Source organism: Ictidomys tridecemlineatus, chromosome 11 (assembly GCF_052094955.1).
Source record: "Ictidomys tridecemlineatus isolate mIctTri1 chromosome 11, mIctTri1.hap1, whole genome shotgun sequence".
NCBI classification, from domain to species: Eukaryota; Metazoa; Chordata; class Mammalia; order Rodentia; family Sciuridae; genus Ictidomys; species Ictidomys tridecemlineatus.
The window spans coordinates 30,974,690-31,002,443 of NC_135487.1; the positions used below are offsets into that span (position 1 = coordinate 30,974,690).

Here is a 27,754-nt window from a genome sequence, read left to right on the forward strand (position 1 = left end):
AGGTCCACGGACGCGAGGGGAGCGGGGCGAGCCCCTAGCGCCAACTGTTTTACGGTATTTACTCCCTGCCGCCCTCCTCCCGCCGGTCCCCACATCCCTTTAGATCCGGCGGGAACAGCCGGGTGAGTTGCGCGGAAGGATTAAGAACCCTGATAGCCTGGTTCCTTGTCTGGCTTGCACCGCCCCTCTGGGGGCCTCACTCGTACATAAAGTTTAGGAGATCAGTCCTTCCAACAAGCCCTTCCAAGGGACACAGGATAAAGCTTCCTGTCACCCGGCCCCAGCCCCTTCTTTGGTTAACCACCTTCCCCCAGGCTCTAGCAAGGCACACCCTTTCTCAGCCTTGTTCCTCATTTGTGAGATGGGGATGGAAAGTCCTCATACATTTTCTTTACCTAAAGGTGATACAGACACTTCCATTTACCAAGTACCTGTTTTTCCTTCTCACCCCCTCCTTAAAACCTCGTCATACCAGAGTGTTTATAGTTTTGCCCATATGCATTTATGAAGGAGAATTATCCTCAGATATTGTCACCGAGTCTCTAGAGACAAGTGTCCTTTGTGTTTTATTTCAGCTATTTTGAGTGTCTTTTGAATAATTCTGCAGACCCAGAGAAACCCAGTCAGTGCTTCTTTCCAGGACAGGTGGAAGAAACTTGGATTTGTGATAAAGGGTGGAAGGGCACAGTGTCAACAGGAAAGGAACATATGAATGCTCTTAAAATTCAGGGGTGAAAGAGGAGGGTCAGAAGTCAGAGGAGGCAGTAGTATACAAACTGGAACCAGAGGGGACAATTCCAGAAGAAATAAGCTTGATAATTCACTGGGCTAACACACAAAAAAGAGTTCACTTTGTTTGAAGGAGGGGCATGAGGAAGGGGTTCTTAAAGGGGTGATTGTTAAAAGCAAGGGTTTTAAACATATTTGCTATTAGACTTAAGGCACATAACTTCTGTGAGCCCGTCACATGAATATTCAGGCACCTACTTCATATTTAAGATAATTCATATCAAGCCTGAGCATCATGGTTGGCACAGAGCTATTATTATTTGAACTCCAGCTATCAAATATATGATGGGAATACCTTGAATACCGAGATAAAGAAATTGTATTTTCTTTGGGTAATAAAAGAGATCATACAGATTTTTGAGCAATTAAAGGCCACATTGCCCAGAGGTGCTTGGAAGGTATGGGATCCTGAGCCAAAGTCCCAAGCCACTGCAGTGGTTGCAACTTTGCTTGTTTCTCTCATTCCCATCCAAACATCCCTATCCTCAATCCACAAGCATTTCAAAACCAAGTTTCTAAAAACCAGCCATTTATATCTGTTTAGGTAAGTTACAGAAGGAGTGTGTTGGTGTATTTACAACTTGGTCTGTCCAGATATACTATAACTTAGTGTCTGTATTTAATATTGACAACCAAAAAAAATATATAAATATCTTCCATCTATACACAGCAGGGCAGGAGTGTCCATGTTTTCTTCAGCAGTGAGTTTTCGGCCTCCCATGGCCCTTCTTTCATGGTCATCATCTGGCCCTCAGTGCACAGGAGACTAGAACCTGGCAGCCCAGTTTGGCCTTCCCCTCTCCTCCCTGCACTCCAGTGCTCCCAACTGGTCTCAGGCAAGGAAAGATTAATTTGAGTGGTTGGGTAGGAAGAGATGGGAATAGGCAAATCCTAAAATGGAGCCTGATCCCTAAGGTGGAGAGATCCAGGTCTGCAGAAAGAGGTGGCCACAACCACCTCCTGGGGTTGAAGCCTCATAGTTCATAGTTCAATTAGTGTGTCCTTGATCATAGGTCCAGCCCTACAGATTAGCTTGGTGAAAAAGGCAAGTGTCTGGACAGGGCTTGGCCCCTACCCTCAGGCACTGAACCACTCAGGGTGAAGCCTGGGGTGTGGGGACAAAAGACTCTGGCTGATAAAAAAATAATAACAAAATCAGTAATAAAAAAAATTATAAAACCTGTTGCTTGTCTGAATAGATTTAAGCAACAGTCTTGCTTTCATTAAAATCCTGGAGCCATTAAAGTCCTGAATATTCTGCTGGACATCGTTGCTGGCTGAAGAAAGGAGCCCCAGACCCGGCTTGACTGAGATCTGTCAGTTTGGAAGTCTTGTCCAGTTATCTGTGCTCCAGAGAGATTCTTGGGGCTGTTGGGAACAGGCCGGGCTGGGGGCATGGAGCACCTCACACTTGGGAATCAGCCCCTAGAGGGTGGAACAGCTCCTCAGGTGTCTTGTCACTTTGGCTGGCTCCCCCCTGCCGGAAGCCAGAGGCAATCTCATCGAAGGTCCGGCCTTTAGTCTCAGGAACTTTGAAGTAGGTGAAGATGAAGAACAGAATCAGGAGTACAGTGAAGATGATGAAGACGTAGGGACCACACAGTTGCTGGAAGATACACAGACATGTTAGAAGTCATGACCCTATATTCCTGGCTGCAGGACTTTGGATAAGTCACTTTACCTCTAGGTTTCTGATCTGATAAAGGAAACATATCCATGTACCACTCAGGAATGCTGTAATAATTAAATGAGATTGCTTATACCTGGCATGGGACAGGCTCTATGAATATGATTCAATGCTAAGGAAAGAACCTAGAATTGTTCATAGCCAGGTAACCTGGACTTCTGAGCCCAAGTTTCTTTCTCAGCATGATTCGTGATTACAATATTGAGAGAGCACTTTGCACATGAGGTCATACATGTAGGTGATAAAATGATGAGGATTGAGCAATGGGGGTTCTCACCTCCACGTACTGGAAGCACATGCCCACAATGAAATTTGAGGTCCAATTGGAGAAGCCAGCGACGGCAAATGCAGCTGGGCGTGGACCCTGGCTGAAGAGTTCAGCCACGATGAACCATGGGATCGGGCCAGGGCCCACTTCAAAGAAGGCCACAAAGCCAAAAATGGCCACGATGCTCAGATAGGACATCCAGGGCAGCTGCTCCTGTTGAGGAAGTTGGGGAATGGGGGTGGTGGTGGAGAGGTTAGACTGGGTTGTAATGACTCCTTAGAGGAAATCAGCTCCAAGGGCCCCGGCTCTGGGCTGGAAGGCAGGAGACCTGGGGTGCTGATTCTGGATATACCATATGACATGGGTACCCTGTGTTGGGTCTTGGTTTGTAAACTTTATAATGCTGCATATAGTCATTCTTTTTTAGGAGATCATGATAGAAAAATTAAAGACTTTGGTTCAGATCTTAGATCTGTTGTTCATCATCCCCTCAACAATCACTGGACTTCCCCAAGTTTAGATGTATGAGTGTAATGCACAGGGGTTGACAAATGAGTGTTTGTACGTGAGTGCCTGGTATAGGTAATCACAGAGATTAGTCTCAGGCTTGGGGCCTGCACACCTGAGGTGGATGCCTAGCTTCATCATTGATCTGACATGGGACTTAGATTTCCTTACCCATAAAGTGGGAATACAGGTTGAGCATCCCTAATCTGAAACCTGAAATTCAAAGTGCTCCAAATCAATATTTTTGAGCACTGCTAACATGATATCACAAATGGAAAATTCCACACCTGACCTCATATTTGACTAATCATAGTCAAAATGTAAGCACATCCAAAGTATTGTATAAAGTTGACTATAAGATGCATATGAAAAATGAATTTCATGTTTCCATTTGGGTACCATCCCTAAGACAGCTCAATCTGTATATGTACATATTCAAAAATCCAAAAATATCTGAAATCCAGAACACTTCTGGTATGGGCATTTCAGATAAGGGATATTCAACCTGTAATGGCTGAACTGCATCTCTGAGTAGTGTGAACTGTGCGAGACAGGTATGTTTCTACATCTCTGTGGTGGAGGGTAATATTTTTAGGGTATTTGTGAAGATGAATTGAGTCTACATGTGAAAGCTTTGAAAGGTTCAATACGGGGCAGGCAAGGCATTTCTCTGGGGAGATGAGAGCTTGGGGTCTGAGGCCAAAGGTGCTGTGTTGAGAAACTCAAGCAAGAAGAAGAAAGTTCAAGACCCAATGTGAGTGGGATAAAAGGAGACAACCTCAAGAGCCAGAAGATCAGGCCCTGACCCAGGGAGCAGAACCAGGGAGAGTTTAGTCCCACGTAGCCTGTCAGGCTGGGGCTGACACAGGCACTTTGGGATCTAAGCCCAGATGGATTTCCCATATCCCCAGCCACTTTACCCTCTAGAACATGGCCACTTACCAGCAGGGCCAGGGCGATGGTCATGAGCACAGCACAGCCTGCCATGCCAGCCAGGCCTATGAGGTGCAGGGTCCGCCGGCCAGCTCGCTCCACCACAAACAGCTGTGGGCAGAGAGAGTGTGAGTGTCACCCTTGCCTGGTGTCTCTCACAGCTCACTACCCAGAATTTAGTCAATAGTGGGGAAAGCCACATGGCACTGCACAGATCGCGGGGGTGGGGAGAGGGCTGAGGGAGACAGCACCTCCTCCTTACTAGGGCTCTATTTGGGACTAGATAAGAGGGTGAGGGTAAAGAGCTAACTCTGGAGCCCAATAGCAGTACAAGGTGGCCCTTGCGACTAGACAGCTGAGCATCCTGGCTGTGACCTTTGGAGAGCATTCATGTCAGCTTATCAGTAATGAACCTCACAAGATGTTGAGGATGAAATGAGAGAACGCTTAGGGAGCACATGACACATGCCTGGCTCTGTAGCAAATGCTGTCAGTTCTATCATGGGCCCCTGAGGCTCTGAGCTGTACCCTGGCTGCAGACCAACAATAAGCAAAGACTCACCGATACGACAGTGAAGGCTGTATTGACAATGCCCGAGCCGATGGTGGCATACACAGGCTGCTGCACTCCTGCCTTCTCGAAGATGCTTGTAGAGTAGTAGAATACCTGCCAGGCAGAGAGATTGTTGGGTTTTGGCTAGGTGCTGTGGCCCTTCCCTTGCCTCTGTACCAGTAGATGCAGGATAAAGGGTGAGTAAGGAATGAAGGGGACAAATACTACTGCTCAGAGGACACTGCACCAGTAACTTTAAGGCTTTTGGCTCTAAAGGGAAGCTTCTTGGGCAGATGCTTGCTTATTATTTTGTTTGACTTAATTCATAGCACACACTTGAGCCTGGGGCTTGGCTGGAGCCACAGGAAGGGGTGGGTAGGGGTACTCACAGCATTGATGCCCGACAGCTGCTGGGACAGCTGCAGCACCACGGCAATGAGGATGGGCTGGCGGTAGGCGGGAGAGCGGAACAACTCCAGGATGGTGACCTTCTTCTCCCGCATCATCTGCCGACTCTCCTCCTTCATCTCCTGCAGGTCACGGGTCACATCAGCTGTTCCGCGCAGCTTCTTCAGCACTAGTGGGATGAGAGAAGGTGGGGTGGCTCAGAATGGGGGCAAAGGCTAGGGCTCATGGGGCAGGGAGGAGGGCAGGGCCCGGCCCGTACCACTCTTGGCCCGATTCTCCTCGTTGCGGTTGATGAGCAGGAAGCGGGGGCTCTCGGGGCAGAAGGGCAGCAGGATGCACTGCGTCAGGGCTGGGATGAAGATGATGCTCAGCAGTAAGGGCCACAGTTCCTCGTTGCCCAAGATGGAGTCCAGGCCGAACACCTGGAGGAAGCCGGGGCTGTGAGCGCCCCTGTCCTGGCCCCTATTCCCATGCCAACCCACCACAGTGGCCTTCCCTGCTTGGTATCAGCCACTGCTTTAAGAAAAGAACTCCAGTTATGGAGGCTCTGCCACTAATGTGAGGCCTGACCTCCACTGAACATTAATTTCCTCATTTGTAAGGTGGGGAAAGTAGGACCCAATACCACATTACTGGGAGGACAAATGACAATGCTATAAATGTTGTCTGGCATAAAGTATGAGGGGTGCTACTCTCTCATGGGCAGACTCTGGGGATGGACAGAGAAGCTTTTTGATGAGAGGTACAGTATGCACAAGGGCCTGCCAGCTTGGAGGCATGAGAGATCCCACATGTTAAACAGTGGGGTCCCCTGTGGTTGGAGGCTGAGTGAGAAGAATGAGAAGCCAGAGGGAATGCTCCTTGGTTAGGAAGGCCCATGGGAGGTTTGCAAATGGCAGTGTGTTCTCTGGGTCTGTGTACCACGAGGTTGTCCTTCACAGGGCTCTAGAAGGCTGGGTGGAGGTCTAGTTGAAGCCTGGCTGGACTCAGACCTGAGGACCACTAAAGCCATGGATGGGGGCAGTGCTAGGCAGGCAGACCCGGCCCTGACTTACCTGAGCAATGAGGATGCCAACAACGATGCCCAGCTGGTGCAGGGTGCCCAGGGCCCCACGAAGAGCTGTGGGTGACACCTCCCCCACGTACATGGGCACAAAGCCTGTGGTCAGGCCACAATACACACCGATGATGAAGCGGCCCAAGATAAGCATCTCAAAGGACTTGCCCAGTTTCGAGAAGCCCATGAGCACAGCAGACACAAAGGCCAGAAGGTTCATCATCAGCATCGAGTTCCTCCTGGGGGTGGGGTCACAGGTCAGGTGGGTCCCTGGATTCCCTGACACCCCAAGGGCTGGGCCATAGGTAAAACCCTAGAACAGGCAGAGAAGTCTCCCCCCACCCCTTCCTGCTAGGACTCCCTGGACAGGAAGACATGGGCTCCCCAAAAGCAGGGCCAGGACCATCTTACTCACCGGCCAAAGCGGTTAACAAACAGGCCCACAGAGAAGGAGCCAATCATGCCTCCAACAGAGAAGATGGCCACCGAGAGGGACCAGAGTGTGGTAAGTGTGGTGGGCAAGATGGGCTCCCCATAGCGGTGGATCCATGTCTGGTTGTAGAACTCCTCGATCACCTGCAGGAGAGAAGCAGCTTTGGTGGGTGGGTGAGGCCAGGGCCCACACTCCCCTAGCTCGGAGAACTCCATTTTACCACAGAATGCTGAAAGGCCCAGGGCCTAGTTTTGTTGCAAACTTACTGCATGTTCTTGAACCAAGTCCCTTCTTTTGGGGGTTTGGGAGGGGCTCAGTTTCCTTAGGCAAGAAACATGGGCTGGACTCCATCTCTGAGAGCCAGCTCTCACCCTTCCTCTAAGGCGTGGTTCCCGGTGCTCTGTGGTTTCACATGCTCAACATGACTTGCTGGGGATGATGGCAAATGATAGTGGAGAAAGTTCAGGCACAGAGCAGAGACACATAGGGAGAAAATGCTTCTTCTCACATGTCTCTTCTCTTCTGCTCTTGGTGCCCTAGGGCCCCAGCTCCTGCCCTGGGGCCTCTCCCCAACCTCCTGCTAGGGAGGAAGCACAGCTAGACAGACAGGTTCTACCATTCTGGTGGCCCTGTGGGAAGTGCACACTCACTGAATTTGCATTTAGGGCCTGGCATGACCAACTTATATCACTCTTCAGATGTGCTCACAATACTGACACTGTCACATTCTGCCTTCCAAGTCCAGCTCCTTTGGGGTTGGACTGTGAGCGCTAGCCTAAAGAACCCATGGCCTCTTCCCCTCTCCAGGTGCTCTGCTGGGAGGTTTAGGGAAAGGATACAGACAGGGAAACGGTTCCAGGAACTGGAGACACCTGTCCTTGTACAGGCCTGCCCACAAGCCCTATCCCCACCCCTGGCAGAGTAGATGTGGCTAGCACAGGCAGCCCTGGTTCTGAGTACGCTCACCATGCTCTTGGGCAACATCGACCCACATCTAGTGCACATGTAGCCAGGCTCATGCCCAACTAATAAGAGACAGCTTCCTGTGCACACAGCCCATAACATATACACTTAAGCTCATCTAATCTGAGGATTCCTTGCTTTAACCTGTCACAAACCTGCATGCCCCTCCTTCCCTTGCAGCTTGTAGCTCACATTCAATCTCAAGTTAACCTAGCCTGACATCCTCCCCAGCTGTGTACCGCAGACCCTTCATTCTCTGTCGTCCCTGCTTGTGGTCCTCCCTATCCCTCTCAAGCCATAGAGGAAGAGGAGGTGGTGGGTAGCTACTCTTGCCAAAGGGGAAATGGAGAGAGCCCTGGAATGCTCACTAACCATCTTCATCCCTGCACTGCTGCCAGGACTTGTCAAGTCTAGAGACATTCAGTAGAGGATAGGCTCCAGAGGGTTGGCATAACTGGGAGGGGTGGGCAGTCCTAAGGATCTACTTATCTGTTCCAGGGAAGCCAGACAGTGCAGTGATTAGGAACATGGGCTCTGAATCGGAACACAACCAAATTCAGATTTCAGCTCCAGTCTTTACTTCCAATATGACCGTGGGCAAGTTATTTCATCTGAGTTCCAATTGTCTCATCTCTAAACTGCAGATGTTAGCAATTCAATCACATATCACTTAACAACAGGGATACATTCTGAGAACTGTGTCATTAGACAACTTCATTGCTGTGCAAACATCAGAGTGCACTTAATGCAAGCTTATAGATGGTGCAGGCCTACCACTAGATGTGGCCTCTTGCTACAACAGAGGCATGGTGAACATGTGATGCAGGAGGTTGCTGCCAGCGTCACACAGCAGTCGGTCTTACAGCAAACATTTTTTTAATAAGTAGAGGGAGTACTCTCTAAAATAACAATAGAAAATAGAATAAACACATAAACCAGTAACACAGTCATTTACTATCATCATCATAACACAGTATTACATACTATACTTAATTGTACGTGCTGTGCTTTTTTACTACTTGATAGGTTGTTTATAGCACCACCACCAATTCTTCAGCTCCATTATAATCTTATGGGACCACCATTGTATATGTAGCCTGTCACTGACCAAAACATCATTATGTGGTACATGACTATACCTACTTCATAGTACTATAGGGAAATAGTGAAATGCACTTACAGTCCTCTCACAAAGCCTGGCACTATCACCCCTAAAGTCATCCTACCACACACTGGTACTGGCCCCAAGCCGTGCAGACCTCCCACAAAACCTAACTAAGCCTTTATGCCACAATTTGGAATCAAGGCTCCTGCTAGGGATCAATCCAGCCTCCCTGCCTACTGTCCTCTGCCCTTTACTCTACTCTCAAAGCACAGGCCACACCTTCGCTCTTCATGATTTCTCCGCCCTTCCCTGCCTTTGGATGTGTTTCTCCTGCCTTTGAGATTCAACTCCAAGATTTCCTTGACTCCCAGGACTTTGTCCTCCCTGAGAACTGGGACCAAGAGCCAATGCCAGAGATACCTGTAGGTGAATACAGGAATCAATGAATATAGGGTCTTAGGTTCTTCTCCTAGAAGCCCTTGATTCTGCTGGGGGGGCAGAGACAAGACAGATTTTAACAAAACACAAAGTGCTTGTGTTTTTCAAGGGACTAGCTGGGAACAGTAATGCTCCATTTAATATCAGAATTTGCAGAGAACAAGCTGTTCTAGATAAGGGAACTATACAGATAAATGACGCTCGCCCCTCCGTGGACCCAAACTTTCCTGACCCACCATCAGATTGGAAGTCTTTCTCCCTTCTGTCACTCTCACTGAATAACCAGACCTACCAACTGGGTTCAAGCACAGTGGTGTCCTTGGGTCTCTCTCAGGCATAAGGAAAGATGTTTGTCCCTGCCTGAAGGCTTTTCATTTCTGCAATCCAAAGGTCTCAGGGTCTTCTCCCACCCCTGTTTCACAGGCTGGTCTCACACAATTTTCTACACTCCTTCTAAAATTTGCCAATAAATCAGCTAATGGAAATTGAATTATGTGCAAATAAAGTAAATAAGGCCAGGTACTGTGTGGTACACATCTGTAATCCCAGCAATTTGATAAACTGAGGCAGGAGGATCACAAGTTTGAGGCCAGTTTCTGCAACTTAAGGAGACTCAAAATAGAACTGGGGATGTAGTTTAGTGGTAGAGTGCACCTTGGGCTCAATCCCCAGTACAAGAAAAGATTAACTAAGTACCGAATAAGGACTTAACTATATCTACCTGAGCTAAAGGATGTGACACTGAGATCTCTAACTCTCTACTTGAGGTGGTGGGGCAGCAGGTAAGAGGACCACAGGTAAAGAGGTGTTCCCAGAGCCCCCATCCTAGGTTAAGTCTCCTTAACAGTCAGAGGTAACAAACCTTATCCCAAGCTAGCTCCTCCACACTCATCAGCCCCTCTGCTGCTCATACCGCTTTACTGGAATAAGCAAAGGGGAGCAGCCTGCTTCATTTACTTCAATCTTGCCCATTTCTGGAAAGAAGCTGCCCTGGGTTTCCATTCCTGCTGCTGGTTTGAAGGCTTTGTGTTCCCTCCTCCTGTGGGGAGCCATATGGGGCTCCAAGCTGACAGTTGGCCAGGAAAGGCAGGGGATACCTGGAGAATCACAAGACTTCTACATGGGTAAAAGTACTGGGGTCACCTTTGCCAGTCATCCCCTCAGCATCCCTCCTAGAAGTGTCTGGTACCCCTTGGGGAAGAAGATCCTATTGCCTTCTTCCCTAACAGGATCTCACAGAGCAGTCTCCAGTTACCTGAGCAGCCTCTTCAACCCTGGCTCATGTTGAGGCAAGACCCAGCACCAGCCAGCTCCAGAGGCTCTCACCTTATGTGCCCATCACAAGCCTGCTTGTCACAAGTCTTGCTCCTACTACTGCCACCATATCCAGCCGTCTCCAGGTCCTACTGATTCTGCCTCCTGATTAGTCTTATTTCTCTACCCATACAGCACCTGCCCTACGTCTCACTTGGATTCTGCTTCTGACTCTTCCATCCCTCAAGGCCAGATCCCATTTCCCACAATTCATTATTCTTCAGCATGGCAGTCAGAGCCCTGCAGGACAACTGTATCAGTCAGCCCTTCATTCCTCCTCTGCTCTCTTCCCAGCCCATTCACACCCTTTCTACCCTGCTTCGGAAGCTGGGTAAGTGGATGTATGCTGGACAGAAATGGAAGGTCCTGGTCAGGTTGAGAGGGGACTGACATGGCATTGGTCTGTTGAGAGGCTATGAGAGATCTCTGTGCTAGCCCTTCATTGAGCACAAAGGTCAAAGAGAGCTGGGGGCAGCCAGCTCAGTGCAGCCAAGGGCCCTGGGATGGGGTAGTGTGCAGGCAATGGCTATTTCTCACTCAGCTGCTGTCCTGGGCGGGGGAGGGAGGCCCATGTATTCCTATGGGCATCTTTGGAATCCCTGCTGCCACCCTCCACCAGGCCCAAGCAACCTCGGGTGAGGACCATGCTTCTGTCTCAGCTACAGAGGAAGTTCTCACTTCCTCTCCCTGTCCGGAAGGTGTCCGTAGAGGAGCATGAGGCGGAGTGTGCCATTTGGCACATGGAACGAGCTGTCACTTTGGCTGTCTTAGAGAGAGGCCACCACCTACAGAGGAGCAGGAGGGACAGGGTTTCTGTTTTTGTATAGCCAGGAGACAAATCACTACCCTAATCATACACAGACCTGAGGGAATGAGGGGCCTGCTTCGGGGACCCCAGCAGGCCGTAGCCCCAGAGGGCAAAGGCCCTGATTTTCTAGGCTTCTGAGAATGAGACCTATGGCAGTGGAATTCCTGTCTGTGGATAGGAAAACTGTATACGTCAAAGTGATCTAGAGCAGGGACTGGCCACATTTCATGTAAAAGATCAGGTTGGGTCTGTGAACCACATATGAACCCTGTTTTTCTTCCAACCCTTTAAAAATGTGAACTCATTCTTAACTTATGAGCCATACACAAACAGGCTGCTGGCTGGACCTGGCCTGCCTGCTGACCCCTGATCTAGGATTCTAGACTATTGCCAAGAGATTCATTTGGGAACCTCCAACTGGTCTTACCAGCCTCCTCCAGATACTCCTCTAACCTAGGAGGGCTGGGTCTTCTACCTCACCCCCAACAGGGCTCCCTCTTACTCTCCTTCCTCTTTTCTAGTTGTTACTATGGAGATGAAGGGGTTAAATAGCCAGCAGGCTGTCAGCTCTGGTTAGAAGGAGGAAAGGGCCAGTTTGTCCAGTTCAGTCCTCCAGCCTGGCCTTGACCCCTGTTCCCAGCTTTTTGCTCCCTCTTAGTAGGGGCTGGCCCTAGCATTTCCCCTCCCCCTAGCTCTCAGCTCAGAGCATATGGCTCCATAGTAACTCAGACACACCCCAGAGTCAGCTGGGAGTTCAGAGCCACATGTTCCAGGTGGGGCTGGAACAGATGGGTAGCTCAAACTGGTCCCCTGGGGCCTCTCTCTAGGGTCTGGGGAAGAAAGAGGCTCAAGTTGAAGCTAGAAATTGGGCCCAAACCCACAACAGAGATTGGACCACCTAGGCTGCTTCTCTGGAAAAGCAAGACATGGCCTGCCTCCAAATCAAGGCCAGACCTTTGCTCTGGCTGTAGTGACCTCTCATTGGTCCATGGCCTCCAGGGTCTTCCTCACAAATGCAGGATCTTAATTTCACTTTGATAGCCCCATCTAAAGCCCTGCTCAGCCCTCAGGATGAAGTGTCACTGCCACCCACACTATGACTCATATGCCTGCCCTTCCTCTGGTAGACACGGCAGCTCCCCCACACAACCTGGATACCCCAATACTCCGTGCTTTCATTTGAGCCTCTTTTGCTTACACTTAATCAGCTCTTGGCCAATGTGGATACTTCTCTGGAAAGCCTCCCGAGGGCCACCCCTCCTTCCCAACTGCAGTGCTTCTCAAATGAGGGTGATTCTGCCCCTTCTGAAGACACCTGTCCAAGTCCAGGTCCACTTTGGCTGTCATACTAGTTATTGACAGTGAGGGAGGCCAGGGATGCCGCTAAACATCCTAACAGTGCCCAGGACAGCCCCCACCCCAACACCAAAGGATTGCCCATTAGAAAGAGGCAACAGTGCTGAGGTTGAGAAACCCTGCTCTAGGGCCAAGCACCCTCTCTGCTCAACTTTCCATCTCTGTCCATATGCAGCTAACTACAAGGTTCCGTGTGCTCACTCTAGGCTTAGCTTCAACACAGAGGGTCTGATTTACCTGTTGCTGCAGCCCAGCATAGGAATAGAGGGAGACAGGGTGATTACTAACTGCTAACAAGTCATGAATCTGACTGAGGGACTTAAGATGATGGGGCTGTGACAGGGTGTGATGGTGTAAGAGATTGTGCAACTGAGTATGGGAAACAGTTGAGACGTCTGTACATGACTGGGCTTGACTCATCTCTGAGCTCAGAACATGAGGCCAGCTGAGTGCCAGCTGTAGGTATGTCCAACGGTGTTTAGGTGCCCAGCTCTGATCACGCCCAATTTCCATAGTGGTCAAGAACACAGATGGAAGCCAGATTCCATGGATTCAAATCCCAGCTCTGCCTTATTAGCTGTGTGTCCTTGGTTTAGGTGCTCAACATCTCTGTGCCCCTCTTTCTTTTATGGTAACTATTTAGTGGGGTTATTGTAAGGAACAACTGAATTACCATTTCTAAAGCACTTAGAACAACGTCTGACACTAGGTGAATAAGATGGAAGAGTTGTGGTGACAGGTGCAGGAAAAAGGAGACCCAGAATTCTGGATCTTTATATAGAACTTGGAACCCAGCTAAGCTGAGGGGGCAGTGGGCTCAGGTTGGGAGGCAGGTCTCACCCCCAGCCTGGTTCAATTCTCTCACTCACAAAGTGGGCTCAGCTCAGGCCATCTCACCTCTACGCATATCTCACCTTCCACTGTCAAACAAGGTTTGATCTGTGAGCATCAGGCTCCTCCCAGCCATCACTCTGGGTTCTGAGAAGGCCTCCCCCCAGACACGCTTCACACTGTCCCTTGGTGAGGACCTGATGTTTTCTTTGTGGGCATTAGTCATCTCTGGGGTGGGCTGGAGACTGGGGAGGGGAAAGGCAATTCTTAGATCAGCTGTGGGGGGGTCAGGAGGACCTCCCTCTGTGGCTGGGCTCGCCTCTTCCACCTCCTTCCCCCTCCTTTAAGGAGATGGGACACATGGCAGGGATGTCACCTTTGCTCACAGGGTAGGGCAGGGAAAGGATGCAGTGAGGCCTGCTTCCACCTCTGGTTCAGTCCTTTGGTCCCTGGGCCCTCCCCTAGACTTGGTTTTCTCAACTGCAGGAGGAAGAAGATCATCAGCCCCACCTGCCTAACAGGGCTGCTGGGAGGAGGTAATTGAAGGGAAGGTGCTTTGTAAACATTTAAGATAGTATCATGATTAATTAGCCACTTCCAGAAGGAAGCCCTTTGGGCCTCTTTTATGGCAGAAAAGAAGCTTCTGGTAATGAGCAGCAGAACTGGCTTCCCCACAACTGGTGGGCAAAGTCTCCTGTCAAGAGTCACTGCCAATTCAATGATGTTTCCTAAGAAAAGTGTTTCTGGACAGAAGGGAAGTCCCATGCCATTGAGCAAGACCCCATCAGGGAGCAAGCACTTCATGCCATCGCATCTCTGCAGGTTTGCTGGTCCCTGGCCCTCCTTCTCTGGAAGTCAATGCACCTTCAAGGTCTAACTTGGCTGCAAATCCTTCATACAGCCCTGCCTATTTTTCCCATCCTCCTCGCCCCAGCACAATTATTCCCTCCTATTTGCTTTCACAGCACCCTGAAGCCCTCTATTAATTATATAGTCAGCCCCCAGAATCTGTGAGTTTAACCAACTGAGGATCATAAATATTTGAAAAATAAAAATTGTTTTTGCATTTAACATGTATAAACCTTTCCTTTCATATCATCATTCCCTAAACAATCCGACTCCTCCATGCTACACACAGCATTTACGTTGTATTAGGGTAAGTGACCTAGAGATGGTTTAAAGTACGTGGGAGGATTTGTGTAGGTTATCTGCAAATACAACGCCATTGTGTACATTTGGACTTGAACATTCAAAGATTTTGGAATCTGTAGGAGGTCCTGTTCCAGTCCCCGTCACATGGATTCCTAGGGATGACTATACTCTGGTTTTACAAGGGGTGGTGCCACCACTCTGCATGGGGAGTCCTCAGAGGGCAGAGACAGGGCCCGGCTCAGACCACATAAGACAGCCATGAGGTCCAGAATGTGCCCAGTGCCTTCACAGGTGTGTCCCTTCCTGCTGCCTAGGCCAGTATGGGGCACAGCACGGGCACTTGGTAAGCCATTCTGAATGACAGAGTTGGCAGAATTGAATCCCTGTATCTTCCTGGGACAGTGCCTTCAGGTCTACCAGGCCCAGTGGCCACTCTGCCTTGTTCTACCCTCAGCTCTGAGCTGTGCTTTGTTCCTTCCTCTTTCATCCTTCTATTCTCTCTTCACATGTTAAAATGATCACTTCTAATCTGTTCCTATCAGAAAATGCCAGACCCTCTTATGAGAAGTTTGTAAAGTGCCAATGTAATCATTCCAAACACGTGTGTGCTTGCCAGAAAACACCGCTAGATTTCTGTATGTTCTCAAGGCTGGTTTCTGGAGTGACCTTTGGACCTGTGTCCCCAAATACTCCCATAAATGCAGTTTACAGCCTCAGCTGGGCCCTCTCTGCTGGTCACCTGTACTTCTATGGCACCCTGGTCAGTTATCCTGCCCACTGCCTACCACAGTGCCAACCTTTAGCCAACTTCTGTTTAGATAAGAAGCTTCAAGGATTAGAGAACTTCTTTCTAGATTTGGTCACATTTTCTTAGTCCCTTCTGGACAAATGCAGCCCCTTAGCTCCTGCTCTAACCCATCTGCCTCCTCAGGACCCCACCTCACTTCCTGATCTTCCCCCTTTCCTCATCTACTGGTTTCAAATTGAAACGAAAAACAATCCTAGCCTTATAATCCCTCCAGCTACACAGTCTCTTCTCCGGGCATCTGACAGCATTCCCTCACTTCATTCATCTACTCACATTGACCACGGGCAACTACTACCCCAGGCACCGTTCTAGGCACTAAGGACACAGCAGTGAACACAAAACACCCTGGTTCTTCAAGACCTCACGTCTTCCCCTTTCGAGGCTCTTATCTCTGGGTTTTAGATATCACCTTTTATGCTCCTTCTGCTCCTCTCTTCTGTAACTGGGGATGTTCTCAGGGGTTTTTATTCTAGTCTCCCTGGGAGATCTTCCTACTCCCATTTGGACACCAGTGACCAACTCTCAACTCCTCTCCAGACTGCATCTAAGAACCGTGTGTCCCAGCACCTCCCACATTCCCCAGTGGTGTCCCACTGAACCTCAATTCCTGCACGTCCCATGACACCTACCGGCTGCTCCCCTGCCTTGCTCCTCTCTGATACCCCGTGTCGCCTGAACTGATGACCCAGTCCTATCCATTCCTCCTCCGGAGGATGCCACAGCAGCCTTCCCACTAATGTCCCTGGCTCTGCTCTCACATTCTCAGATCCATCCCACCACTCCAGGAGCCAGAATCCGTTTCCTGAGATGCAGATGTGGTCCTGTCTACCCTCTTCCATGGGTCCTGACCATTCTCCCTCTGAAGTCCCTCCTCCATGTGCCCAATCTAACTGTGCCACACCATTCTGGTGGTTACTTGTTTTACAGATCAAACTCACCCACAAAGCCCACAGTAGTCCAGCCCCGGTTTACTCAGAGGTCAGCACCTTTGGCTCCCCAATTTTCCCTCTCCTCCCATCCTCCTGGAGACACAGCAAACTAAACACTTAACTAAAGTGTCTCCTCTGTAGACCTCCTGTCAACCCACCCTGTTCTGTTCCTGGACACCTCTCCATCTTGACCTTGGAGTCCTAGTTCTGTCATTCACTCACTTTGTGACCACTGTCAAGACATCACTCAATCCAGTTCCCAGCTTCAGCTACACATCACAGTTAGGAAGCTTTTTACTCAATACCCAAACAGCATCCCAGACCAATTAAACCAGAATCTAGGGGTGCCCAGGGGACCTCAATGTGCAACCAAGGTGGAGAGCTCCGCCTCCCTGCCTCTGCTTTCCACTGCCTTACAGACAGTTCCATCTAGCAGGATTTCAGAAGGGAGCCAGCTCAAAAGCACACACCTTGGCAGGAGCTGTGCAGAACACTTAGCAAAAACAGCACTTGGGATTGTTCCAGGCCGGGGCCCACAGTCGCCATGTCAGGCAAGCTTGGAAAAGTCCTGTCAGAACCGCTGCAGCTGAGCATGACTCAGCAGGCCTGGCCTTCCTGGTGACCTGCTCCCCAGCATTGGGCGTGGCCCCCACAGCCTCCCTGTCTTGGAAGAAGCCCAGCTCTGATTCCACACACTGCCTGGTCCCCCAAACAGGCCCCCTGTCCTCAGGAGTCTGCCACCCTCATTTTCTAGTCTCACCCCTCTGGACAGTGAACGTGGTCCTGACTGGAAGACCAGGCACTCTCATTCCATCCTCTCCGCGAGGGTATGAATTTTTTAAATGACAGGGCAGTTGGTTACAGAGACAGCCTGAGGCTGTGGAAACAGCAGCGCTTGGCTTCTGACTCTACCATTCACTGGCTGTGTGACCTTGGGCCTGGTGGATATTTCATCAGCCTGGGCCTCGCTTTCTGCTTTCCGCTTTCTGCTTTCCGGGTCTATAAAGTGGAAATCACCACTCATCCTCATAAATATATGCAAAATACCCAGTACAGGAGGGACTCGGTTATAATCTCCTTTCCTGCCCAGACTCTCTTTTCCTTTTCCCCCTAAAGCAAGTTGGTGGGGCTAGAGATCACTGCCAGCATCCCTTCTAGTCTTGACATGTCAATGAACAAGTGAGGGCAGATCTGGGATGTGCTGTGGGGAGAAAGAAGTCAGACCTCCAACCCATGTGGTTCCCTAAGGCAAGACATGAATTTTTGCTTCGCCTGACGCGGAGTCTCCTGGGGGATGAAGCGGTTTCAACTTGGAATCAGATGCCTTAAAAGAGAGTGCACTAAGTGTGGATGGGGTGTGAGCACAGGCTGGGGGACCACCTAGTGGGGAGGTGTTGGATACCAACTCTTGTCTCTGACTAGCTGGGTGACCTTGGGTAGGAGTCTCCTCTTTGGCCATTTTCCTCACCTGTGGGAGAAGAAGCGATGATGGTCTGTCTGCCTACCTGCCTGTCTCAAGTGAGATAAATACCAGGAAAGCCCTTGGTGGTCCGAGAATGCCCTATGAACACAGCATCATTACAACAAGTGCTGTTCTGATTATAATAAATGTCCATGTTGTGTGGGAAAATTGGTCAAGATGACCTATAAAGACCCCAGGATTCCGTGGACCCTGAGATTCTAGAATCCTGGCTGGGGAGGCAGACAGGAGTCAATGCTCATGAGTGACACCCAGGTGGCAGTGTGAGTATGGAGCCAAGAACAAGGACTGTATAGCACTTACCTTCTGGGGGGCATTGATGACTCCAGTGTTATAGCCAAACTGCAGGGATCCGAGTACTGCCCCTCCCACGGCCAGCATGAGACGGCCAGTCACCTTCTGCAGAGAGACAAAGCACTCGGTTACAGGTGTGTCCAGGCCCACGATACTATAGGGCAAGGCCTAGGCTGGCAGGATCCCTTGTTCAGGTATCTTACCTGACTCCTGGTACCACACCCATCCCTCTCCCAGGAACTTGGACATTTCCTGACCTTGGGTGCCTAAACCAGCCCAGCAGACTTCTAGACCTTTTCCTGGGGAGAGAGAGGAATCAGGGTCTTTTCTCTCTGAAGCATGGTCTTGGTGACACAGAGAGGGGCTTTGGATTCTCTGAGAGTCTCCCCTGGTGGGGCCATGCTTGGAATCCAGGTAGCCCCAGACTTGATTGGGAGGCTCAGAACCAACTCTCCTATGCAAGCAGGTCCAAATTACATGAAAGGAACAGCAGAGATGGAGGAAGCACCCTGGATTTGGAGCCAAAGGTGCTGACCTCTGAGTCCCGCCCATCTGCCTATTTGCTCTGTGAATTCCAGCAGGCTAGGTCACCCTGCCCATTACTCCTCCTTCCCTCCATTTGCTTGTCTGCAAAATAGGTACAGACACACTTGTCAGCACTGGACACCTGGTCCTGCCCTGCCCTCCCCTTCCCACCTCTCAGTGAGCCCCGAGAAGGGAAGACGTGTTCAAGGGCCTGCTGCAGAGCCAGGGATGGAACCCGGGGCTCTGGACTCCCCATTCAGTACCTTTCACAGCAGCACCCCCAAACCAGGAGCTTCCCAAAGTTATTGGAACACAGACAACACACCAACCAGACGTGTATTTTGGCAAAGTACATGATGCAAGGTGAGTAAGTGTGTTGGGCAGCGAGTGTTTCTAAGGGGCAAAGGGCTGGAGGAGAAAAAGGCTGGTAGGCTCTGTTCCCTGGACACAGAAGGCAGAGGGAGGGGTAGAGGCCAGCAGGTGAAAGGGCCCTGCTTACACATAGGTGAGAGGCCAACGAGGTGTCCACCTGGCTAGAGAAAGGTAGAGGACTCATTCTGCCTTTTAAAACAAGGAAACCAAGAAACATTAGGCAGACCCTTAACTGCTGGGAGAATGGAGTTGGGGAGCATGCCAAAGAAATGGCTGGCTCCCACCTGTCACCATGCCTACACCACCCAGGGCTGGCACTGCAGGTAGGGAAGGGAAGCTTGGCATCTTGGGCCACAGGATAGTCTGGAGAAAACTCCATGATAGTGGAGGATAGTCTCAGCCCAGCCATGGCCTTGCTGGGGGTCTCTGCACCATAGTTTCCCCACAGGAAGTCTCTGGGCTTCCTTCTTGCTTCAAGATCACCACAGATAACATGGGGCATAGCTGCTAAGCAGACAGGTTCCTAGTATTTTTTCTTTCATTCACTAGAAGCCTACAGGGCAAGGATTGCAAAAGCCACGGTTCTCATATAAGAGACTGAGAAAGAGGAAGGAGGCTTTACTGCCCAAGTGCACAGCTCGGAGCCCACAACACATCAGAACACGGGCCTTCCTTCCACTGTCTGTCTCTGCTCCTTGGTTGACTTCTGACATGCAGGGAGCTTTCCTGCTGCCATGAGCCATCTCATTCTTTCTAAATCTTGTCTTTAATAGCCCAACTAAAAGGCAATTTCACACACAATCTCTGGCACTGTACCCTGAAGTCTATCTTCTCTCAACTTCCTAGGAAGCCTTTAGACTCAGGGCTGCCAGTTGAATGGGCAATGAGCATGTGACAAACCTTTGGTGGGACCCAGTCAAGATAGGGTTAAACTCAGGTCCTCAGGTGACCACTGGTATTGAAGAGGCTGTGATGAGGTGGTATCACTAGGATGACTCAACAGTGACTGGGTGTGATACTTATGGTAGGGAAGATATGTATTGTTCTACTGCAAATTGAAATGGAAATAAAACCAGCAATGCAAATCTGTGATCTAATGAGATGCGGCAGATTTGTGGCGTGGAATACACAAGAATAAAGCTCTTTATGTACTGTTTAGGACACTCTTCAAATGAAGTGTTAAAAAGCAGGCTTCAGAGAAGTGTTAGATGCTACCTTTTGTGTAAACAAACAAACAAAACCCACCAAAGTTGGTGGGGCTAGGGACTATTCATATTTACTTCAAAGAATGCACATGAAGGGTAGGTAACATTATGCCTCAGAGGACCCAGGTGGCCAGGGACTTGGTGAAAGGGAGACTTCAATTTATACCCTTTTGAACATTTTGAATTCTGAACCATGTGAATGGATTACCTATGCAAAGTAAGTTTTTTACATGCCCTATGATTTCCTATTATTTGGAACAAAGCAATTTAAATAGAAATACTAAAAGAAAAACAATGCAGATGAACCATGGTTCTGGCAAAAGTCATGCTGATGAAGCGTAAATGAAAGACTCACAGCCTGCCTGAGGCCTTATTGTTATTACTATAGGCCTTGTTTTATTGAATCCCAGCTCTAATGTTCCAAGGGTCCTTGGGCTTCTGAAGTCACTCTTGGATCCCAGTGGAGCAGCTGCTCAATTGGCATTTCGGACTGGTGGGAGGCAAGGACAAACCCTCTGCAGGACTCTGTCATTGCCAGGTCAAGGTCAAACTCCACTTTAGAAAACCTGCCTACCAGGCCCTGGAGTATGGCCATATCCATCCAGGTAGGCTGCTGCATTAGAACTCACTAAAATACTCAGTGACCCGTGCTCCAGGCCCTGTGCTAGGACTGGGGCCTGGAATCAAACAGGCCCTCGTCCTGACGCAAGAAAAGGGCCAGTAGGTCATTGGAGGGCCAGCGGGGAGACAGATGAAGACATGAGGCTAGTGTGTGTGGTCCAGGCTTTAACAGGAGTGGTATGAGGAACTGACAGAGCCCTGTAGGGAGAGACTTCTAATCAAAAGATGGGTTCCGAGGAGGTGACACTGGAGTTAGACCATGAAGGACAAGCAGAGTCTGCCAAGTAGGAAACAAAGGCAAGACTACATTCCTGGTAGACAGAACAGTATGTGCAGGGGGAGAAATGGGGGCCGATACAGCCAGATTAAGAAACAGATGCTCGGACTGGCAACATGTGAGTTGCAAGTGTGGAACGGGGTCCCTGTTCCTTGGTAGGCACACAACACTGAGCCCAGTCACATACCCCTGCTCCCACCACACTCAGCTTAATCATGGCTGGACCTGGAATCAGGGGACTCTGGCTCAATTTCAGTGAACTACTTCTTGCCCTGCCTCTGGACCTTGGATTTCTCACCTGGGAAATGGGAATAATGTTCCTTTTTAAGGGGCTGCTATTGAATTCTGTATTGGTGCCACTGTGGAGCAGAGTGGAGTTCCTTCAGCAAGTGTTTTCTGAATTAGGGAAGGACAGGAAGTCATCAATTGGGCCACCACTGGCCCATGTGTCCCTGCTAGCCCATGACTAAAACTGAAGTGTAGAAATGAAGTCCATTTATTCAGCATGTATTTATTTGGGTGTCAAGCTCATATAATGGTGAGGACTTAGAGAGGGGATACAAACCCCACAACTGTGGCTTTCTTGTGGAAAACTTTTTTAGGGGTGGGGGAGCAAGGCAGAACCCAGAGACTGAGACCCCCAGCATTCTCTGAGGACAGAGCTATCTTCTAGAATATTCCATGCTCTTTGAGACCTTTGTCCTTATTGTGCCCTCAATACCTATCTGCCATTGTGATTTAAGAATGGAACCTGGGTTTTTCATCTCTGCAACCAGAGTACCCTGGGTAGGAAATAGCAGAGAACAACTGTAAAACAGAAGATCCGCCACTTTATCAATTTAGTTTTGGGGCAAAACTATCTTGGTGTATCTGTTTTGCCAAAATGGTGCTCACTGTAACACAGCCAACTTAACTGTTCATCAAATCCCTGTGAGTGCTGGAACTCAAGAGCTCTGAGAGGTGGAAACGAGCTAATGGCATCTGCCCGAATCCTCCATTCCAAGCCCACATGGCTGTAGAGAAGAGACCTTTGAAGGCAGAAAGAGTTCAAATCCTGACCGCCCCCCCCTCAGTTCACCAAATGCCTCAGCTCAGCCTCCAGCATACAGAAAGTTATCTCATGTCCCCACTCCTAATCCTCCCTGTTCTGATTTTGGGGGTCTGAGGCCCACCGAAAGCTCTCCCTCTCCCAGAAGTCACTGATGAAGTATTAGCTTCAAGAACCTCTCCTCCCACGCTCTGGGAGGGTGGGTGGCCCTGACCATGTTGCATAACTTGCTAAACTCACAGTGGCCTTTTGACCTCTGCCTGTAGTGCCCTTCCTGGGCACAGCAGCCTGGCCCTGGGCTTGCCCTACAGCAGGCTCTCAGTCAATATTGGCAGAGGGAGTGCACGAGGCACTGCCTGCTCCAGAGACAGGGTGTGCCCTGAGGGAGGCGGGTCCTAATCCAGCAACATCCAGACGTCACTCTACCTCATCATCCACCTCATCCTCCCACAGCTTCCTGCAATTTCCCAAGGTGCAAGGAGCTTTGGACACCTGGCTTTCTAAGCACTTGGTTCACAACTCTAAGTGGGGTGGGAAGGGGTGTGGCAGGGGTTCACCTGATCCATGACAGCTCCCTTTTCATTTTCTGTACATTTCTTTTCTAAGATTCCATTTGAACAAAGTTCTGGGCATTAAAAAAGAAAGAAGCCTAAGAAATTGCAGACTATTGTATCACCCTCACTTGATGGATGGGGAACCTAAGGTCTGGGGACAAGCTCCCAGGATACTCAGCAAACAAAAGCCAGGGCTAGGACTGGAGCTCTTAGTTTAGAGTTTCGCCCTGTGACCTCTTCCAGCCCAAAGGCTTGTCAAGAAGAGAGATGGGCTAACCTCAGAAGCCTGACCTTCAGGTGACCTCAGGCACTGACTCCTCCTGAAACCATTGCCTTTGAGCCTTCTAGTGATGTTAGGACTTGCATGACTGAGCCTCTGGGCACCCCACAGTGGCCCTGAAGGCAGAAGGTGCCCATCAATCTCTAAAGCAGGGAGGGGAGGAGCCAGCAATGGCACACTGCCAGGGGCTGCTCATATCCTGATTGAACCACCATGAATATTCTTTGCTCTGTTCAGCAGGGGGATTGCTGTCCCCTCACAGAGAAAATGGGAGACTCTAAGAGGAAAAAGTATGCTAGGTGGACCTTCAAATTGGAGGGATCTCTGATGCCTGATTTTATGTCCTTCCTGCTAAGGTCCTCCCTGGACCCCCACCCTGCTTCCGGGTACTGGCCCTGAAGGAAACAAGGTTTCTACCTGGCACTTGCTATGTAGGTCAAATTCCATTCCAGCCACTCTCTACGCCTTGTCCATCTGAACCAAGACAGCCTCAGATCAACCTCGGTAAACTTTTGGCCACTTTGCTAGATTCTGTTCTAAGCCAAGTTTGATAAACTGTGGCCCCTGGGCCAAAATCAGCCTGCCAGCTAAGGTGGGGGATTGGATTTCTAAAACTGTGTGTTTATTGGGGGTGGGGAGCAACATTTTGTGGTAAGTGAAAATTTCGATTCAAATTTCAGACTATTAATAAAGTTTTATTGGAACATAGCCATATTCATTTGTGTATCTGCTGAGTTATTTTTATGCTTTGATAGCATAGTTGAGTGGTTGAGGCAGACAGAGACTATTTGGCTCATAAAGCTGACAATATTTTTACTATCTGGCTCTTTGCAAAAAGTTTGTCAATCTCTGCTTTAAGCCCCAGGTCCCCTGAGGGGTTAGGAGCAAATCCAATGCATGAACTCAAAAAACAAAAGAACTATTGAAACCTTTTAGGCCTAAACACATTATCCTCCCTAAATAACTAAAAGGGTAAGTATCCTTAGATGCAAACAACTGGTTCCCTGTGCTGTATGCTTGAACCTTGGGTCTAGAATTGGACCCTGGAGAAGCTGACACTCCTGAAGAGGGTATACATTCAGCAGTGAGATGGGCACCAGTTCAACTAAGACAATATTAACTTGATAAGACTGGGCATTACAAATGTCATTGTCACTCTCAGAAAATAAGTTTAAGGCCCAGTTCCTCCGATTTGTGATTTTAAAAAAATATTCTTTCCTCTAAGGCTTCAGTCCCCCATAAGAGAGGTTCTTCTAATTACATTATTAAGTAAAGATTATACCTGAATACATGCTCCCAACACTATCCTCCTGGTCAGTGGGGACTAAGCAATAAATTAAATCAAATCCCTGACTATGGAACTTGATATTTTAGTTGAAGGCTGGGGCAGAAAATAAATACATGTAATATATCAGGTGGTGAGTGGTATGAAGAAAGTATGGGGATGCTATTTCTTAATCACGGTGGAACTTGTCTGTAATGGAATATTATGCAGCTGTTGGAAAAAATGCAACACATCTGTATGTACTTGCCATGAAAAGAGACCCAGGGTAGATTATTAAAAGAAAAAAGAAATCAAGGTATAACGTATAGAATGTAATTTTGTGTAAGGAATAAATAGTTACTGAACTTTTGTACCATGGTAACTATTATATGTACAGAGAGAAACACTGCAAACATTTCTCTAAGGCTTGGGCTGGTGAACCGGATGGGTGCCACACAGAACACGTACAAAGTATGAAGCAATTACACAAACATCACACATATGAACACACATTTACACATTCACAAAGAGGTCTCTGCGCGTAAGCATCAAACGGTCACAACTTGGAGAAAGAACACATTTATCTTTTCACTTCTTATGCTTCTCTTTAGTTGGCTTCATTATTTCTGTATTAAAAAAAGAGAGAGGGCCAGGATCCTGGATCAGTGGTAGAGCACTTGCCTAGCACATGTGAGGCCCTGGGTTCAATCCTCAGCACCACATAAAAATAAATAAATAAAGATATCGTGTCCAACTACAACTAAAAAATAAATACTTAGAGAGAGAGAGAGAGAGAGAGAGAGAGAGATCCAATTTTTTTTCCCCAGTCACATCTAAAAACTTTTTGAGAATAGCTCAAGTGCCAGGGCCTGGCAGGCCCAGCGCACTGCCCTCCAGAAGTCGTGGAGCAAATGGTAATTCCACAATGGAGCACTCTATCTGAAGGGTCTTTTGTTTTCGTTCTTTTGAAGTCCTGGGGACTGGATCTAGGGGGTGCTCTACCACTGAGCTACATCCCCAGTCATTTTTATTTTATTTGAAAGACGTCTTGATGAACTAATAATCCTTCTGCCTCAGCCTCCTGTGTCACTGGGATTACGGGCACAGGCCATGATGCCCAGTACTGAAGGCTTTATGTGGCTAGGAGATGGAGAGCTGTTCCACAGATGTATGAATAGGTCAACTTTTACAAATAATATCCAGTAGAGGGAAAAATGACACTCTGACTGCAGGGAGCACTCTGGGTGAGCAAGGGCATTCTCACCTGTCAGGGGTCTGGATGGGTGAGAGGCGGACCTAGCTCCATTGCATGGAGCTGGTGGGGTATAAGAGACCATAAGACTAGGACACTGTGAACTTCCAAGATCAACTACTGAGCGGCAGGTACACATGTATGTGCCAGGCACATCATTCTACGATGAGAAGAACGTCATATTCTGCGGCTGGCGGGCTTGTCCAGGGCTACAAGAATAAGGTGATGCTGAGACTGCGGAGGCTGAGCACCTGGGCGACAATGAGGATGGTGGCCATGCCCACAAACAGCCAGGGCTGCTTTGGCAAAGCCAGCTGCTATGCCATGCGGATTCACTCGCAAGTCAGAGCCTGGCTGGAGGAAATTCCTGTAGAACGCAGCCATTCAGAGTTGATGCTGAGGGTTACTGCCACCATGCCGAAGATGGCGATGATTCAAGTTATGACTACTGGGGTGGATTTCATGATCAGTTCCAGCAACATGATGGACACGGCCACCATGCCAGTGCTGCTTCTGGCCATGCCATGGGCAGTACCCAAGTATGAAAGGCAGGGAGGTGAGCCCAGAGTAGTACGGACACCTGGTGCCAGGACCCTGGGGTGGCTTTGCACAGCTGTGAAAGTGGCTCTGAGCTATTATACACCAGGGGGAGCCTGGTGTTCAAGAAGTGCAGGGAGGCGGTTTTAGCTGGACTGCTCCCGCCCCCCACCCCCAACCCAAGAGAGTCCCCTCTTCCTCCAGCAGAGGGCTTTATAGCCAGTCATCTGGCCCACCTGGGGCTCTGGCTCTTCTATATAAAGCAGATCTATGCTCCTCAGCCGCTCCTCGCTCCTCAAGACTGCGGCTCCTCAAGACTGCGGCACAGGCCCCACACTCCTAGTGAGCTTCAAAGCTGCTGACCCACAGAGGGGGTCATTATCTCCATTAGGGCTGAGGACACAGCTCCCACAAGACATGTGCCCGCCCTAAGGTCAAATGGTAGAGCTGTTTCTGTCTCAGACTTTTCCTTCCCACGTCCAACTCCAGGGCAGGGAGAGGTAAGCTCTGGCCTAAGCAATTTGGGCAGATGTTCTGTCCTGCAGAGTCTTCAGCAGCCAAAGGTGCCACCAACTGGAGTCAGGCAAGAGCTTTCTCCCTTTCCAGGTTGTGGGGGCATAGGGGAGGCAAGAGCCAGCAAAATGGTGAAGGGGTGAACCCTACCTTTTTCCTCTCCAGGTTTAAGGCCCAGGAGCCTGGTTTCAGTTACCACAAAACCCCAATGTTTACTCCTCAGCTACTGCCAAGGCCTGGTGGCTGGATGACAGCCTGGGGCTCTACTCCACCCCTCCCCTGGAGGGAGGTAACAATTAGAGGTTTGTTTTGGTGGCCAAGGCTGGGCCTGCCAGCCTGGACACAGCCTCTCTGAGCCCATGATTCCAGCCAGGAGCCTTCCTGGCCTCTGCCATCCTGGGGACATTGGTTACCAGACTGAATGGCTTTTTCACCTCTATGCCCTAGAATAAGGTAGGGGTGGAGGTTACAGGACCCACGCCAATGCTGCACACTTTCCCCTTTGTTCTAGGCCTCCCCAGTTCTGCCAGTTTGACAGAGAGAGAAAAAAAGATGCCTGTACCCTCGGTGCCAGAGCAGAGGTCTGAGTTCTGACACCCTGTGACCAGGAGGTACTGGGCAAAGCTGAGTTCCCTGAAGTCACAAGCTGATTATGGGGGATTTAGGGCTGACCCAGCTCTGGGGCAAGTAGACTGGACGGCTCAGCACCGAACAAGGATCATCTTGGGGCTGTTTACACTGTAATGCCAAACTGGCTCTGGAAGGGGTCTTTCCACTTAAAATAGCCACCACCTAATTGAGGGCATGAAGCTGGGCTCCACCAGGGGTGGCAAACCCTTCATTTTACAGAGGGAAACCAAGGCCCAAGGAAAGCCACTTCTCCAAGGTCACAGCTTTGTTTTGTTTCCATTTACAGAAGGGTTTCAGTTGTCAGGTTACATCTAATCCAACTTCCAGTTTGCCACTGCACCCAGAAAAGGCTTGGAAAGTCCTAAAGCCTGGGGATTTCTGCTCATTTGGGATGAGTGAAGATGGCACAGAACACAGTGGAATACGGAGAAGAAAGCATGCTTTCTCCCAAACCCACAGAATGCCTCAAATTTTTTGTGATAGCCTTTTCCCTTCTCCAGCCTCAGTTTTCCCTTCTGTCAAGTGGAGGGCTAAGCCACGGGCTGCTGCGTCTCTTCCTGCTT

The 27,754-nt window shown here is 49.4% G+C and overlaps 1 protein-coding gene across 2 annotated transcripts in view; it reads right to left on the minus strand.

Annotated features, from left to right (window-relative positions):
- Positions 1-541: 541 nt before the first annotated feature.
- Slc2a1 (solute carrier family 2 member 1) overlaps positions 542-27,754 on the minus strand; it is a 30,722-nt gene continuing 3,509 nt past the window's right edge. Inside the window, exons 1-10 of one of the 2 annotated variants that reach the window (XM_040288487.2) lie at positions 18,123-18,218; positions 8,373-8,497; positions 6,618-6,778; positions 6,201-6,441; positions 5,405-5,567; positions 5,127-5,314; positions 4,747-4,851; positions 4,194-4,295; positions 2,754-2,957; positions 542-2,395 (exon numbers count right to left, since the gene is read on the minus strand). In XM_040288487.2, the coding sequence (XP_040144421.2) occupies positions 2,195-2,395; positions 2,754-2,957; positions 4,194-4,295; positions 4,747-4,851; positions 5,127-5,314; positions 5,405-5,567; positions 6,201-6,441; positions 6,618-6,664 (1,251 nt within the window). In that variant the 5' untranslated portion in view covers positions 6,665-6,778; positions 8,373-8,497; positions 18,123-18,218 and the 3' untranslated portion in view covers positions 542-2,194. Of the gene's footprint in view, positions 2,396-2,753; positions 2,958-4,193; positions 4,296-4,746; positions 4,852-5,126; positions 5,315-5,404; positions 5,568-6,200; positions 6,442-6,617; positions 6,779-8,372; positions 8,498-18,122; positions 18,219-27,754 lie in introns of those variants that run through there. The other variant, XM_005317897.5, reaches the window with a different exon arrangement.